General features: G+C 38.5%; 1 protein-coding gene and 1 long non-coding RNA gene across 6 annotated transcripts in view; one reads left to right on the forward strand and one right to left on the reverse strand.

Annotated features, from left to right (window-relative positions):
• LOC148186916 (uncharacterized) overlaps window positions 1-13,687 on the forward strand; it is a 64,911-nt gene that overhangs the window by 45,115 nt on the left and 6,109 nt on the right. The window lies entirely within an intron of this gene.
• Window positions 9,362-13,687, reverse strand: part of col12a1b (collagen, type XII, alpha 1b) — a 145,472-nt gene continuing 141,146 nt past the window's right edge. For 4 of the 5 annotated variants that reach the window (XM_088089736.1, XM_042503436.2, XM_042503434.2 and 1 more), the window contains one exon: window positions 9,362-10,263. In XM_088089736.1, coding sequence (XP_087945862.1) covers window positions 10,142-10,263 — 122 coding nt within the window. In that variant the 3' untranslated portion in view covers window positions 9,362-10,141. Of the gene's footprint in view, window positions 13,468-13,687 lie in introns of all 5 variants that reach the window. The other variant, XM_042503437.2, reaches the window with a different exon arrangement.

Here is a 13,687-nt window from a genome sequence, read left to right on the forward strand (position 1 = left end):
TCAAAATGAAAAATAATGGTGTTTTTGGCTCTTTTTGCAACTTTCTTTGCTATGGCGTGTTATGGCACACTATTCTAACCTGTATCCAGCTGTTTTCAACAGTTTGTCGGACGTGTCAAATTTTGACATTTTTGCCTTACTATAGTCTTGGATTTTTGGTCATTTTTTCGACATGCCGAATTGTGCTGTTTTTGGCTGTTTTTGCAACTTTCTTTGCGATGGCATGCTTCAGCAGGCTATTCCAAGCTGTTTCCAGCTGTTTTCAACAGTTTTTGGGACGTGTCAAATTTTAACATGTTTGCCTTACTATAGTCTTGGATTTTTGGTCATTTTTTTGACATGGCGAATTGTGCTGTTTTTGGCTGTTTTTGCAACTTTCTTTGCAGTGGCGTGTTATGGCACACTATTCTAACCTGTATCCAGCTGTTTTCAACAGTTTTTCAGACGTGTCAAATTTTGACATTTTTGCCTGACTATAGTCTTGGATTTTTGGTCATTTTTTTGACATGCCAAATTATGCTGTTTTTGGGTCTTTTTGCAACTTTCTTTGCTATGGCGTGTTATGGCACACTATTCTAACCTGTATCCAGCTGTTTTCAACAGTTTTTCAGACGTGTCAAATTTTGACATTTTTGCCTTACTATAGTCTTGGATTTTTCGTCATTTTTTCGACATGGCAAATTGTGCTGTTTTTGCAACTTTCTTTGCTATGGCGTGTTATGGCACACTATTCTAACCTGTATCCAGCTGTTTTCAACAGTTTTTGGGATATGTCAAATTTTGACATTTTTGCCTTACTATAGTCTTGGATTTTTGGTCACATTTTCAAAATGAAAAATAATGGTGTTTTTGGCTCTTTTTGCAACTTTCTTTGCAATGGCGTGTTATGGCACACTATTCTAACCTGTATCCAGCTGTTTTCAACAGTTTGTCGGACGTGTCAAATTTTGACATTTTTGCCTTACTATAGTCTTGGATTTTTGGTCATTTTTTCGACATGCCGAATTGTGCTGTTTTTGGCTCTTTTTGCAACTTTCTTTGCGATGGCATGCTCCAGCAGGCTATTCCAAGCTGTTTCCAGCTGTTTTCAACAGTTTTTCAGACGTGTCAAATTTTGACATTTTTGCCTTATTGTGCTGTTTTTGGCTCTTTTTGCAACTTTCTTTGCTATGGCGCATTTTAGCAGGCTATTCTAAGCTCATTCCAGCTGTTTTCAACAGTTTTTGGGATATGTCAAATTTTGACATTTTTGCCTTACTATAGCCTTGGATTTTTCGTCACATTTTCAAAATGAAAAAATAATGCTCTTTTTGGCTTTTTTTGCAACTTTCTTTGCAATGGCGTGTTATGGCAGGCTATTCTAACCTGTATCCAGGTGTTTTCAACAGTTTTTGGGACGTGTCAAATTTTGCCATTTTTGCCTTACTATAGTCTTGGATTTTTGGTCACGTTTTCAAAATGAAAAATAATGCTGTTTTTGGCTCTTTTTGCAACTTTCTTTGCAATGGCGTGTTATGGCTCACTATTCTAACCTGTATCCAGCTGTTTTCAACAGTTTTTGGGATATGTCAAATTTTGACATTTTTGCCTTACTATAGTCTTGGATTTTTGGTCATTTTTTTGACATGCCAAATTATGCTGTTTTTGGCTCTTTTTGCAACTTTCTTTGCAATGGCGTGTTATGGCACACTATTCTAACCTGTATCCAGCTGTTTTCAACAGTTTTTGGGATATGTCAAATTTTGACATTTTTGCCTTACTATAGTCTTGGATTTTTGGTCACATTTTCAAAATGAAAAATAATGCTGTTTTTGGCTCTTTTTGCAACTTTCTTTGCAATGGCGTGTTATGGCACACTATTCTAACCTGTATCCAGCTGTTTTCAACAGTTTTTCAGACATGTCAAATTTTGACATTTTTGCCTTACTATAGTCTTGGATTTTTGGTCACATTTTCAAAATGAAAAATAATGCTGTTTTTGGCTCTTTTTGCAACTTTCTTTGCAATGGCGTGTTATGGCACACTATTCTAACCTGTATCCAGCTGTTTTCAACAGTTTTTCAGACGTGTCAAATTTTGACATTTTTGCCTTACTATAGTCTTGGATTTTTGGTCATTTGTTTGACATGCCGAATTGTGCTGTTTTTGGCTCTTTTTGCAACTTTCTTTGCTATTGCGTGCTTTAGCAGGCTATTCTAAGCTGTTTACAGCTGTTTTCAACAGTTTATGGGATATGTCAAATTTTGACATTTTTGCCTTACTATAGTCTTGGATTTTTGGTCATTTTTTCGACATACCAAATTGTGCTGTTTTTGGCTGTTTTTGCAACTTTCTTTGCTATGGCGTGCTTTAGCAGGCTATTCTAAGCTGTTTCCAGCTGTTTTCAACCGTTTTTGGGACGCGTCAAATTTTGACATTTTTGCCTTACTATAGTCTTGAATCTTTGGTCATATTTTTTGATATGCCAAATTATGCTGTGTTACGTTTCATACGATGGATAGGTGGACAGGAGACATCAACATGGCAATCAAAAGAGAAGATGAAGTCGGAGTATGTGTGGCAAAAACAAAATGATTTATTGGAAACTACTGTTGACAGAAATTCACAGTTGTAGAGGAAGATGATGGGATGAGAGGTTGTGCCAAATAAACTCAAAAAATTACAATAAAACAGGGCCTAAACCTAATCTGGTCTTGAAAACAAACTCAAACAAAACCTCACTCTCTTATCTAAATACAAGCTTAACAAAAAATAAATACAGAGTTGGCACCAAACCTAAAACCTGGTGTTTTTAGACAATGTGACCTACGTGAGTGAAAAATGTATGGGTACCCCATTTTACCTATCCACACTGTCACTCCACCAACCTAGTTCATCAAGGAAAGCATTTAACACCACCCCAGCAGCTCCAGCAGACAGAGGGTAAGGTCGTTTTATAAGACAGTCCTGGGTGTTATTGGCCAGTCTGGGAGTCCCCACACTACATAGGTGCAGGCCAATCAGGTTGATGGCACCTGAGAGCAGAGGAGGAGGGAGACAAAACCAGGGGGGAAAAGACACACACAAACACAACTGCACTGTGCCCCAGCTGTTTTCAGCAGTTTTGGGGACGTGTAAAATTTTGCCATTTTTGCCTTACTATAGTCTTGGATTTTTGGTCATTTTTTCGACATGCCAAATTATGCTTTTTTGGGGTCTTTTTGCAACTTTCTTTGCTATGGCGTTTTTTGGCACACTCTTCCGAGCTGTTTCCAGCTGTTTTCAACAGTTTTGGGGACATGTCAAATTTTGACATTTTTGCCTTACTATAGTCTTGGATTTTTGGTCATATTGTCGACATGCCAAATTATGCTGTTTTTGGCTCTTTTTGCAACTTTCTTTGGTATGACGCGCTTTAGCAGGCTATTCCAAGCTGTTTCCAGCTGTCTTACCAGTTTTGGGGACATGTCAAATTTTGACATTTTTGCCTTACTATAGTCTTGGATTTTTGGTCATTTTTTCGACATGCCAAATTATGCTGTTTTTGGGTCTTTTTGCAACTTTCTTTGCTATGGCGTGTTATGGCACACTATTCTAACCTGTATCCAGCTGTTTTCAACAGTTTTTCAGACGTGTCAAATTTTGACATTTTTGCCTTACTATAGTCTTGGATTTTTGGTCATTTTTTCGACATGCCAAATTATGCTGTTTTTGGCTCTTTTTGCAACTTTCTTTGCTATGGCGTGTTATGGCACACTATTCTAACCTGTATCCAGCTGTTTTCAACAGTTTTTGGGATATGTCAAATTTTGACATTTTTGCCTTACTATAGTCTTGGATTTTTGGTCACATTTTCAAAATGAAAAATAATGGTGTTTTTGGCTCTTTTTGCAACTTTCTTTGCTATGGCGTGTTATGGCACACTATTCTAACCTGTATCCAGCTGTTTTCAACAGTTTGTCGGACGTGTCAAATTTTGACATTTTTGCCTTACTATAGTCTTGGATTTTTGGTCATTTTTTCGACATGCCAAATTATGCTGTTTTTGGCTCTTTTTGCAACTTTCTTTGCTATGGCGTGCTTTAGCAGGCTATTCCAAGCTGTTTCCAGCTGTTTTCAACAGTTTTGGGGACATGTCAAATTTTAACATTTTTGCCTTACTATAGTCTTGGATTTTTGGTCATTTTTTTGACATGGCGAATTGTGCTGTTTTTGGCTGTTTTTGCAACTTTCTTTGCAATGGCGTTTTATGGCACACTATTCTAACCTGTATCCAGCTGTTTTCAACAGTTTTTCAGACGTGTCAAATTTTGACATTTTTGCCTGACTATAGTCTTGGATTTTTGGTCATTTTTTCGACATGCCAAATTATGCTGTTTTTGGCTCTTTTTGCAACTTTCTTTGCTATGGCGTGTTATGGCACACTATTCTAACCTGTATCCAGCTGTTTTCAACAGTTTTTCAGACGTGTCAAATTTTGACATTTTTGCCTTACTATAGTCTTGGATTTTTCGTCATTTTTTCGACATGGCAAATTGTGCTGTTTTTGCAACTTTCTTTGCTATGGCGTGTTATGGCACACTATTCTAACCTGTTTCCAGCTGTTTTCAACTGTTTTTGGGACGTGTCAAATTTTGACATTTTTGCCTTACTATCGTCTTGGATTTTTCGTCACATTTTCAAAATGAAATATAATGCTGTTTTTGGGTTTTTTTGCAACTTTCTTTGCTATGGCGTGTTTTGGCAGGCTATTCTAACCTGTATCCAGCTGTTTTCAACAGTTTTTGGGACGTGTCAAATTTTGACATTTTTGCCTTACTATAGTCTTGGATTTTTGGTCATTTTTTCGACATGCCGAATTGTGCTGTTTTTGGCTCTTTTTGCAACTTTCTTTGCGATGGCATGCTCCAGCAGGCTATTCCAAGCTGTTTCCAGCTGTTTTCAACAGTTTTTCAGACGTGTCAAATTTTGACATTTTTGCCTTACTATAGTCTTGGATTTTTCGTCACATTTTCAAAATGAAAAAATAATGCTGTTTTTGGCTTTTTTTGCAACTTTCTTTGCTATGGCGCATTTTAGCAGGCTATTCTAAGCTCATTCCAGCTGTTTTCAACAGTTTTTGGGATATGTCAAATTTTGACATTTTTGCCTTACTATAGTCTTGGATTTTTCGTCACATTTTCAAAATGAAAAAATAATGCTGTTTTTGGCTTTTTTTGCAACTTTCTTTGCTATGGCGCATTTTAGCAGGCTATTCTAACCTGTATCCAGCTGTTTTCAACAGTTTTTCAGATGTGTCAAATTTTGCCATTTTTGCCTTACTATAGTCTTGGATTTTTGGTCACATTTTCAAAATGCAAAATAATGCTGTTTTTGGCTGTTTTTGCAACTTTCTTTGCTATGGCGCATTTTAGCAGGCTATTCTAACCTGTATCCAGCTGTTTTCAACAGTTTTTCAGACGTGTCAAATTTTGCCATTTTTGCCTTTTGTCTTGGATTTTTCGTCATTTTTTCGACATGCCAAATTATGCTGTTTTTGGCTGTTTTTGCAACTTTCTTTGCTATGGCGCACTTCAGCAGGCTATTCCAAGCTGTTTCCAGCTGTCTTAACAGTTTTGGGGACATGTCAAATTTTGACATTTTTGCCTTACTATAGTCTTGGATTTTTGGTCATTTTTTCGACATGCCAAATTATGCTGTTTTTGGGGTCTTTTTTGCAACTTTCTTTGCTATGGCGTGCTTTAGCAGGCTATTCCAAGCTGTTTCCAGCTGTTTTCAACAGTTTTTGGGACATGTCAAATTTTGCCATTTTTGCCTTACTATAGTCTTGGATTTTTGGTCATTTTTTCGACATGCCAAATTTTGCTTTTTGGGGGTCTTTTTGCAACTTTCTTTGCTATGGCGTGTTTTGGCAGGCTATTCTAACCTGTATCCAGCTGTTTTCAACAGTTTTTCAGACGTGTCAAATTTTGACATTTTTGCCTTACTATAGTCTTGGATTTTTGGTCATTTTTTCGACATGCCGAATTGTGCTGTTTTTGGCTGTTTTTGCAACTTTCTTTGCTATGGCGCGTTTTAGCAGGCTATTCTAAGCTCATTCCAGCTGTTTTCAACAGTTTTTGGGATATGTCAAATTTTGCCATTTTTGCCTTACTATAGTCTTGGATTTTTCGTGGATTTGTCAAAATGCAAAATAATGGTGTTTTTGGCTTTTTTGCAACTTTCTTTGCAATGGCGTGTTATGGCATGCTAATTATTCTAACCTGTATCCAGGTGTTTTAGGCAGTTTTTTGGAATGTCACATTTTGACATTTTTGCCTTACTATAGCCTTGGACTTTTGGCTCACGTTTTCAACATGAAAAATAATGGTATTTTTGGCTTTTTGCCACTTTCTTTGCAATGGCGTGTTATGGCATGCTATTCTAACCTGTATCCAGCTGTTTTCAACAGTTTTTCAGAAATGTCATATTTTGACATTTTTGCTTTACTATAGCCTTGCATTTTTGGTGGATTTTTCAACATGCCATTTTTAGGTGTTTTTGTCCGTTTTTGCAATTTCCTTTGCTGTGGCGTGTCTTGGCATGCAATTTCCTGTGGTTTAAATCGTTTTTAGGCAGTTTTTTTGGACATGTCATATTTTCAAATTTTTGCCAATACTATAGCCTTGCATTGTTAGTAGATTTGTCAGCATGGTAGTTTATGGTGTTTTTGGCCATTTTTGCAATATCCTTTGCTATGGTGTGTCTCTGCAGGCTATTTTGTGTGGTTTAATTTGGTTTTAGGCAATTTTTTGGACATGTCATTTTTTGACAGTTTTGCCATCCTATAGCCTTCCTATTTTGGTGAATTTCTCAACATGCTATTTTATGGTGTTTTTGGCTGTGGTGCTCTTTTATTGGACTTCTGTGCTAGTCATTGATTGGCCATAACAAACACCCTGTTTGAGCATAGAGATGTTTATATGTGTACTTGGTACCAGAGCTCCCTGGGCCAAAGATTGATGATAAAGTTTATGGTAGTATCATTAGATCTGAAGCTGTATGTCTTGGACACTTGGGTGAAGGGCGAGCAGAGAAGTCAGATGATCAGCCCCTGGTGATGCGCTAGATCAGGTGGTGGGGGAGGCTGCCAGACAGACCCGGTAAACCCAAAAGGGTAGTGAGGGTGAACTGGGAACATCTGGAGGAGGCCCCTGTACGCAAGCTCTTCAACTCACACCTCGGTAGGAACTTTCCATGCATCCCAGCGGAGGTTGGGGACATGGAATCCGAGTGGTTTATGTTCAAAAACCTCCATTGTGGAGACTGCTGCTAGAGGTTGTGGTCAGAAAGTCTTTGGTGCGTGTCGTGGCAGCATCATAAGGACCCCCTGGTGGACACGGTGAAGCAGGCTGCCAGGCTGAAGAAGGTGTTATTTTAGGTTATTTCAGGTGTTATTGGCCCAGGGGTCTCCTTAAGCAGCAGACAAGTACTGGTTGGCCAGAAGGGCTGAAGCTGAGGTGGTCGCCAAAGCAAAAACTGTGTGTGGGAGGGGTTTGGAGAGGCCATGGAGGAGGACATTCGGTTGGCCTCAAGGAAATTCTGGCTAACTATGAGAAATCTCCAGAAGGGAAAGCAGGGCTTGTCTCAGGCTGTCCTCAGCAGGGGAGGAGAACTGCTGACCTGGACTGGGGTATATTGTTGAGCGGTGGACGGAACACTTTGAGGTATTCCTGAACCCTGCCGTCATGTCGTCCCTGGAGGAGGCAGAGCCTGAAGACTCAGGGGAGCCTTCATCCATTTCCCTGGCGGAGGTTGCTGAGGTAGTCAAGAAGCTCCTCAGTGGTAAGGCGCTCTGTGTGGATGAGATACAACCTGAGATGCTGAAGGCTCTGGACAATGTTAGGCTGTCTTGGCTGACATGCAACAGGCGTGTCAGCCAAGACAGTTGGTGAGGTCGGATACAGTGCCTGTTGAGTTACCCAACTGTGCTCCAATTTTCGGGATATTGCACTACTCAGCCTCCCGGAGTAAGTCCTCTCCAGGGTGCTGGAGAGGAGGCTCCAACCGATTGTCGAACCTCAGATTCAGCAGGAACAATGCAGGTTCTGTCCTGGTCGTGGAACAGTGGATCAGCTCTTTACCCTGGAAAGGCTACTGGGGGGGATGTGGGAGTTTGCCCATCAGGTCTACATGTGTTTGTGGACTTGGAGAAGGCTTATGACGGTGTTCCTCAGGTAGTCCCGTGGGGGGCACTGAGGCGATATGGGGTACCAGGGTCGCTGCTACAAGCCTCCCGGTCCCTGTATAACCAAAGTGAGAGCTGTGTCTGCATACTCGGCATAAAGTCAAACACGTTCCCAGTTGGTGTTGGATTGTCCTCTCTGGGTGGGGAGTGAGTTGCTGCCCCAAGCGAAGGAGTTCAAGTGTCTCAGGGTCTTGTTCACAAGTGAGGGTAAACGGAGCATGAGATGGACTGGCACTTTGGCGTGGCGTCCGCAGTGATGCGGGAGTTGGGTTGGACTGTTGTGGTGAAGAAGGAGCTGAGCCAGAAGGCAAAGCTTTCGAATTACCTGTTCATCTATGTTCTGACCCACACATAAGGTCATGAACTCTGGATAGTGACCGAAAGAACGAGGTCGTGATACAAGTGGCACCCAGCCTTAGAGATAGGGTGAGGAGCTTGGACATCCGGGAGGAGTTCCGAGAAGAGCTGCTGCTCCTTCGCGTTGAAAGGGGCTATACTATGATGTTTTTCATGATTTTGGGCAACACACTATGCAACGACAGTTTTCACGATTTCAGATGACGTGCTATACTATACGGTATTTTTCACAACATAGTATACTATGACTTTTTTATATTATGTTGTCATAGTAAAGTATGTTGTCAAAAATGGCAAAAACAAGTCTGGCTATTATACACTAACACTATTATACATACTGTGACTTTTTCTTCATAATTTGGACGACATACTATACTATCACTTTTTTATGCTATTTTGGATTCCAAACAATACTGTGACTTTTTTATGCTATTTTTAATAACATGCTGTACTGTGTCTGTTGTCCAACTTTTTTGTTGGACAACATACTATTCTAAGCCTTTCATGGCACTATTTAGTATTATTCACTTATGATGCACTGCTTTGAGTTTTTCATTATGTACTATGCCATGCTTTTTTAAAAATGACATTAAACTGTGAATTTCTTATGTCATACTGTACTTTTACATTTTTTGGGACACACTTTACTGAGTTTGTTTTTTTTTTGCGGACTGAAAAATAAAAATATCCATCTAGTCAGCCCACTCAAGGAAAAAGCTAACCAAACCCTGCCTGTAGTAGTAATCATCAGCCATAGCATTTGCAGACCTCTGAGAAATGACTAAAAGTACATAGGTGTAGATTTTCAGTAGTTTTATTGAAAAATGCCTCTTCTGTTTTCAGAAATAAATAAGAAAATAAGGCTGTGGAATTCACAATCTGCAGTTCAAATATGAAGCAGCAATACCACTTCCATAGTCTTGCACGCATGTTTTGACTGCATTCGATACTGAGAAAATGACAAGAATGACAACAACTATATTCTGATTAAAACAAAATGAAATGAAATGAAAAACATGTACTAAATATACACCACAGACATGCAATTCCACGTTTTGTTAAAATTAGCTGTGACGGAATAAAAGAAAACTGATAAATATTAAGTCTAGAGATACAAAATGAAAGCTGTGTTTAACTGCCATAATGGAACTGAACCTCCGTTAGAAGACAACGTTGAACAAGGATTATATTTGATGTACTGGATGAACTGTGAACATTTTCTCTATTTTTCTTTAGCTTTGTTACATTGAGTGCACTGTTCAACACTGCTAGTTAATATAAACTGGATGCAAATATGTTACAAGCAAAAGACAAGTGGAAAAAGAAAACACAGGTTTTTTTTATGGATTCTTTCTAAGCATTTCCTTTTTTTAAAACAGCTGAGCTCCAACTCCCTCCCTCCTTCAAACCTTTTACCTGCCACAAAAATGAATATTCACATACGTTCTAAGGCATTTAAAGGTATTTTCCAATAAAGTTGAGGTGTCAAACCCCATTTTTGTGTGTATAATGTGCATAAAACAACAAACACAGGTTGAACAAGAAAATAAAATCAAGGAAAAAATAACATGGCTTGTCTTATGATGTTAGCCTGTTGGAGACCTTTCTTGATAGTGATCTCTTTCGACGCCGGTTTAGCAAGAGCTCGTCCTCCTCAGGTTCTGGGACTACTCGGGTGTTGGGTTCAGATGGAAATTGGCCTGATTGGAGATAGTGTTTGGGCCAATTGAGAATATGTTTCTCAGTTTGTCTCAACATAAAATGATTTTATGTCCTACTCTGGTTAATGCACTGATATGGATGGTTAGCAAACAGCAGGGGCGTGTCCACAGTATAATTAGGGATGTTTGAGGGAGTGTCATATGTTATACAGCAGGTGTTACAGTACATTTTTCTCTTGCTAGTCTATGAACATTTTCTAAAACAAGAGGAAGCGATATTTGCAGGGCTGTACCTGGATCAGAATTATGCCTGTCAAATCGGATTTGGCTTTTCAATACGAATATTTGACTATTCGTTTTGGTTTCCATTTAAAATTTTAAAGCTTGGATTGGTTCAGTGAGACATTTAGCGTGACAGCGGTCTTCACGTAATAGCCCATAGTAAACAAGCTATGTGTGTTAATGACAGGATGCAAATGTGGCTCTCTGACTGATTCAAATCTCCAAATGTTAAGGGGCAGTCCTAGATATTTGTGGACTGAATTAAGCTAACAACATTAGCTCTGCTTAGTTCTCATTTCACAATTAATTAGTAGAGGAACTAGAAGGTTCATTTTGTTTTTGTGGATCTTAAACAATTTCTACATTTAACCAGCATACTGTTGCACCAGCTTTGTTTAAGTTTAAACTAGTTAATCAACAAAGAATTAATCAGCAAAGACCTTAATAATCGACGACTTAATTTTGTCTTTTTTTTGTAATGCAAAAATGCCAAATACTGTCTTGTTTTGTTTCTCAATTTGCAGTTATTCTTTTTTGATCATACATTTTATGATGACTGCAACAACTAATCAAATTGTTTAAAGTTGATTCTAAAAACAAAAGCCAAAAAATTTCTTAATTGATTAGTTGGGGCTATGTTATGATGCACGTTCGAGCTGTAGCAACGTGTCCCACAATGTCCTAACAGCAAGTGAGCATAACATCGTCAAGTATGCACCTCTCCTACATTATGTAAACATAATGTATCAGCTGTGCAATCATGTAAACAAACCATGTACCTGTCAGCTGTGCACTCATGTAAACAAACTATGTACTCAGCTGTGCGCTCATGTAAACAAACTATGTACTCACCTGTGCGTGCAAGTAAACAAACCACATACCTATCAGCTCTGCACTCATGTCAAGAAACTACATACATATCAGCTGCTCATTCATGTTAACAAACCATGTTCCTGTCAGCTGTGTGTCTAACAATACAATGGAGATGTAACCACTTGCAAAACAGCCTACACTACATTTACCAGAAACTTGCAGCTCCCTGGTGATGTTCCTCCAGCTAGCTTCAATCTTTTTAGGTTTTTGCCGTGGTATGAGGAGGTGTTGTGTAGATAACACTATATTCCAAATTCACAAATCAGCCATTCCTCATCCCCTGTCGTGCTTTAAAAGCAAGCGACAGGAATAACTAGAAACACAACATCCAACAAAAATTTAGTTCAAAACAGCTCGCTGCGCAGCGTTGTGTCACTTACGGCCATTTAGGTCGTTCCAGTAAAAATCAATGCAATCGAACTGATTTTGTCACTAATGCTCACTTGCTTGTCATTTAGTTAGGACATTGTGTTATGTCATGTAACACCATGTGTTGGAATATTTCATGCATTATTTAAATTGTAGTGGCCTTGTCTGTACTTCCTCTCTCTGTAGCATATTTGTTTTTGATTTGCAAGTTGTTAAAAGAGCCTTGTACAAGAAGACAAAGTAATAATCAACAAATTAATTTAGTATAAACATAGTGTTAGTTGCAGGCCTACCATTTACAGTCCAAACTATTTAAGAATAATCAGACGAATAGATGATAATGAAAATAATTATTTTTTATTCACTTCATATGGGATTTTCTCAGCTGATGATTTTTTAGTTTTTAATCTAAAAAGTCTATTGTTCATCTCTCACTTCCTGTCACTAGTTAGTCTCGTCTTTCTCAGGATTAAATGTCACTCACTAGATCTTGAGTACCTTACTGCAGGTAATAGTTAGTTATAACTCAGGTTATACAGTACAGTCATACAGTACAAGTCAGTATAAGATTTCATTATATATATGTATATATACATACATATAAGGATAGGTTTTGTTTTTGTTTTTTTCTACATTATTGACGTTAAAATGGCATTAGTAGGCTAAATAAGGAGTAATGAAATCTTTGGTCAGCTAATTAAGTAATCGTCTGTCAGATTTAGGGAGAGGGGATTAGGTTGAACACGCCCCTGCTTGAACATCACAGTGCTCGCATGTTTTTCCTTGTCACTGATGTTAGAAGTTTATATGTTAGTCACTCAACAATATGAACACTGTCATTTCTCCACTACTCATTCATTTACAAAAAAAAAATCATTTTCCACAAAACAGTCAAATTGTTCTATCGCCAGACTAGAGAAACTTGGTCTTGTTAGTAATTTATCACATACAGATATAGTATTGCTAGTTTGAGTTAAAAAAAAATTAAAATTTAAAAAGAAAAAGAAAAGAAAAAATGTAAGCATGAAATGGCAAATCTCTGGGGTCATATGTGCAGAAGTGATTCAGTATGGCCCTGAGCAGTTTTAAAAAAAAGCTGCAAACACAAGGGCAGGAAATTTTTTTTAAAAAAGAGGCGTTTTTGTTGGCATTCAGCAAGCAGGTTGTTGATTTGCAATGCACAAGCTTTAAAACTATAGATGTTAAAAATTAAATTTAGTGGACTTGATTCAAACATCATTTACAAGGCACAAATTAGTTTATTTACACGTCACCTCGAGAGAAATGCTGTTAACAGAGTTGCTACTGCTGCTGCTGTTGTTGCTGGTGATGCTGCACAGTTTTCTGTTCTCTTTCTTTGTTAGTATTTGTTTGGGCTGTTTGTTGTTGTTGTTTGGTGCATGCTCCTCCACTGAACACAGCGTTGCTTTGTTTGGTCTTTGGCTTCAAGATGCAAACAGGCCACTAAACAGGTCGATGCCATCAGCGCTGCTGCTGCTGGTGTTTTGATTTACTGGCTGTGAGTCGTTGTTAGTTTCCCTCTTTGTTGTTGTGTTGTTTTTTCAGCATAGTTTGTTAATGGTTTCCTTCGGCGGTTATCCTTTTAAACAGCTCTAGAGCGTGTGAGCAAGTGTTTCAGTTACAGGACTTTGAGTTTTGTTTTTTTCAGGAAGTCAGTGAAAGCAGCACAGGCGGCATAGAAAGTTTATTGTGGTAAACCTGGAACAGGCCAAAGAGGATGAAGGTGTCAGTTTGGTCAAAGCAGAGAAGACCGCGAATAAACAACTTCTGAGTTTCTTTAATGATTAGTGACTTTTGCACGTGCAGTAATTCTAATGAGGAATCATTCCAACATGTTGGGAGATCCTTGTTTGCTGCCTTAAGGCCCCTGTACACTGTGCTGATGATTGTGAGGGGAAAGTGACAAAGTCTTTGGACT

This window comes from Plectropomus leopardus, chromosome 16, assembly GCF_026936395.1.
Source record: "Plectropomus leopardus strain MGB_pleo_1.0 chromosome 16, ASM2693639v1, whole genome shotgun sequence".
NCBI lineage: Eukaryota > Metazoa > Chordata > Actinopteri > Perciformes > Serranidae > Plectropomus > Plectropomus leopardus.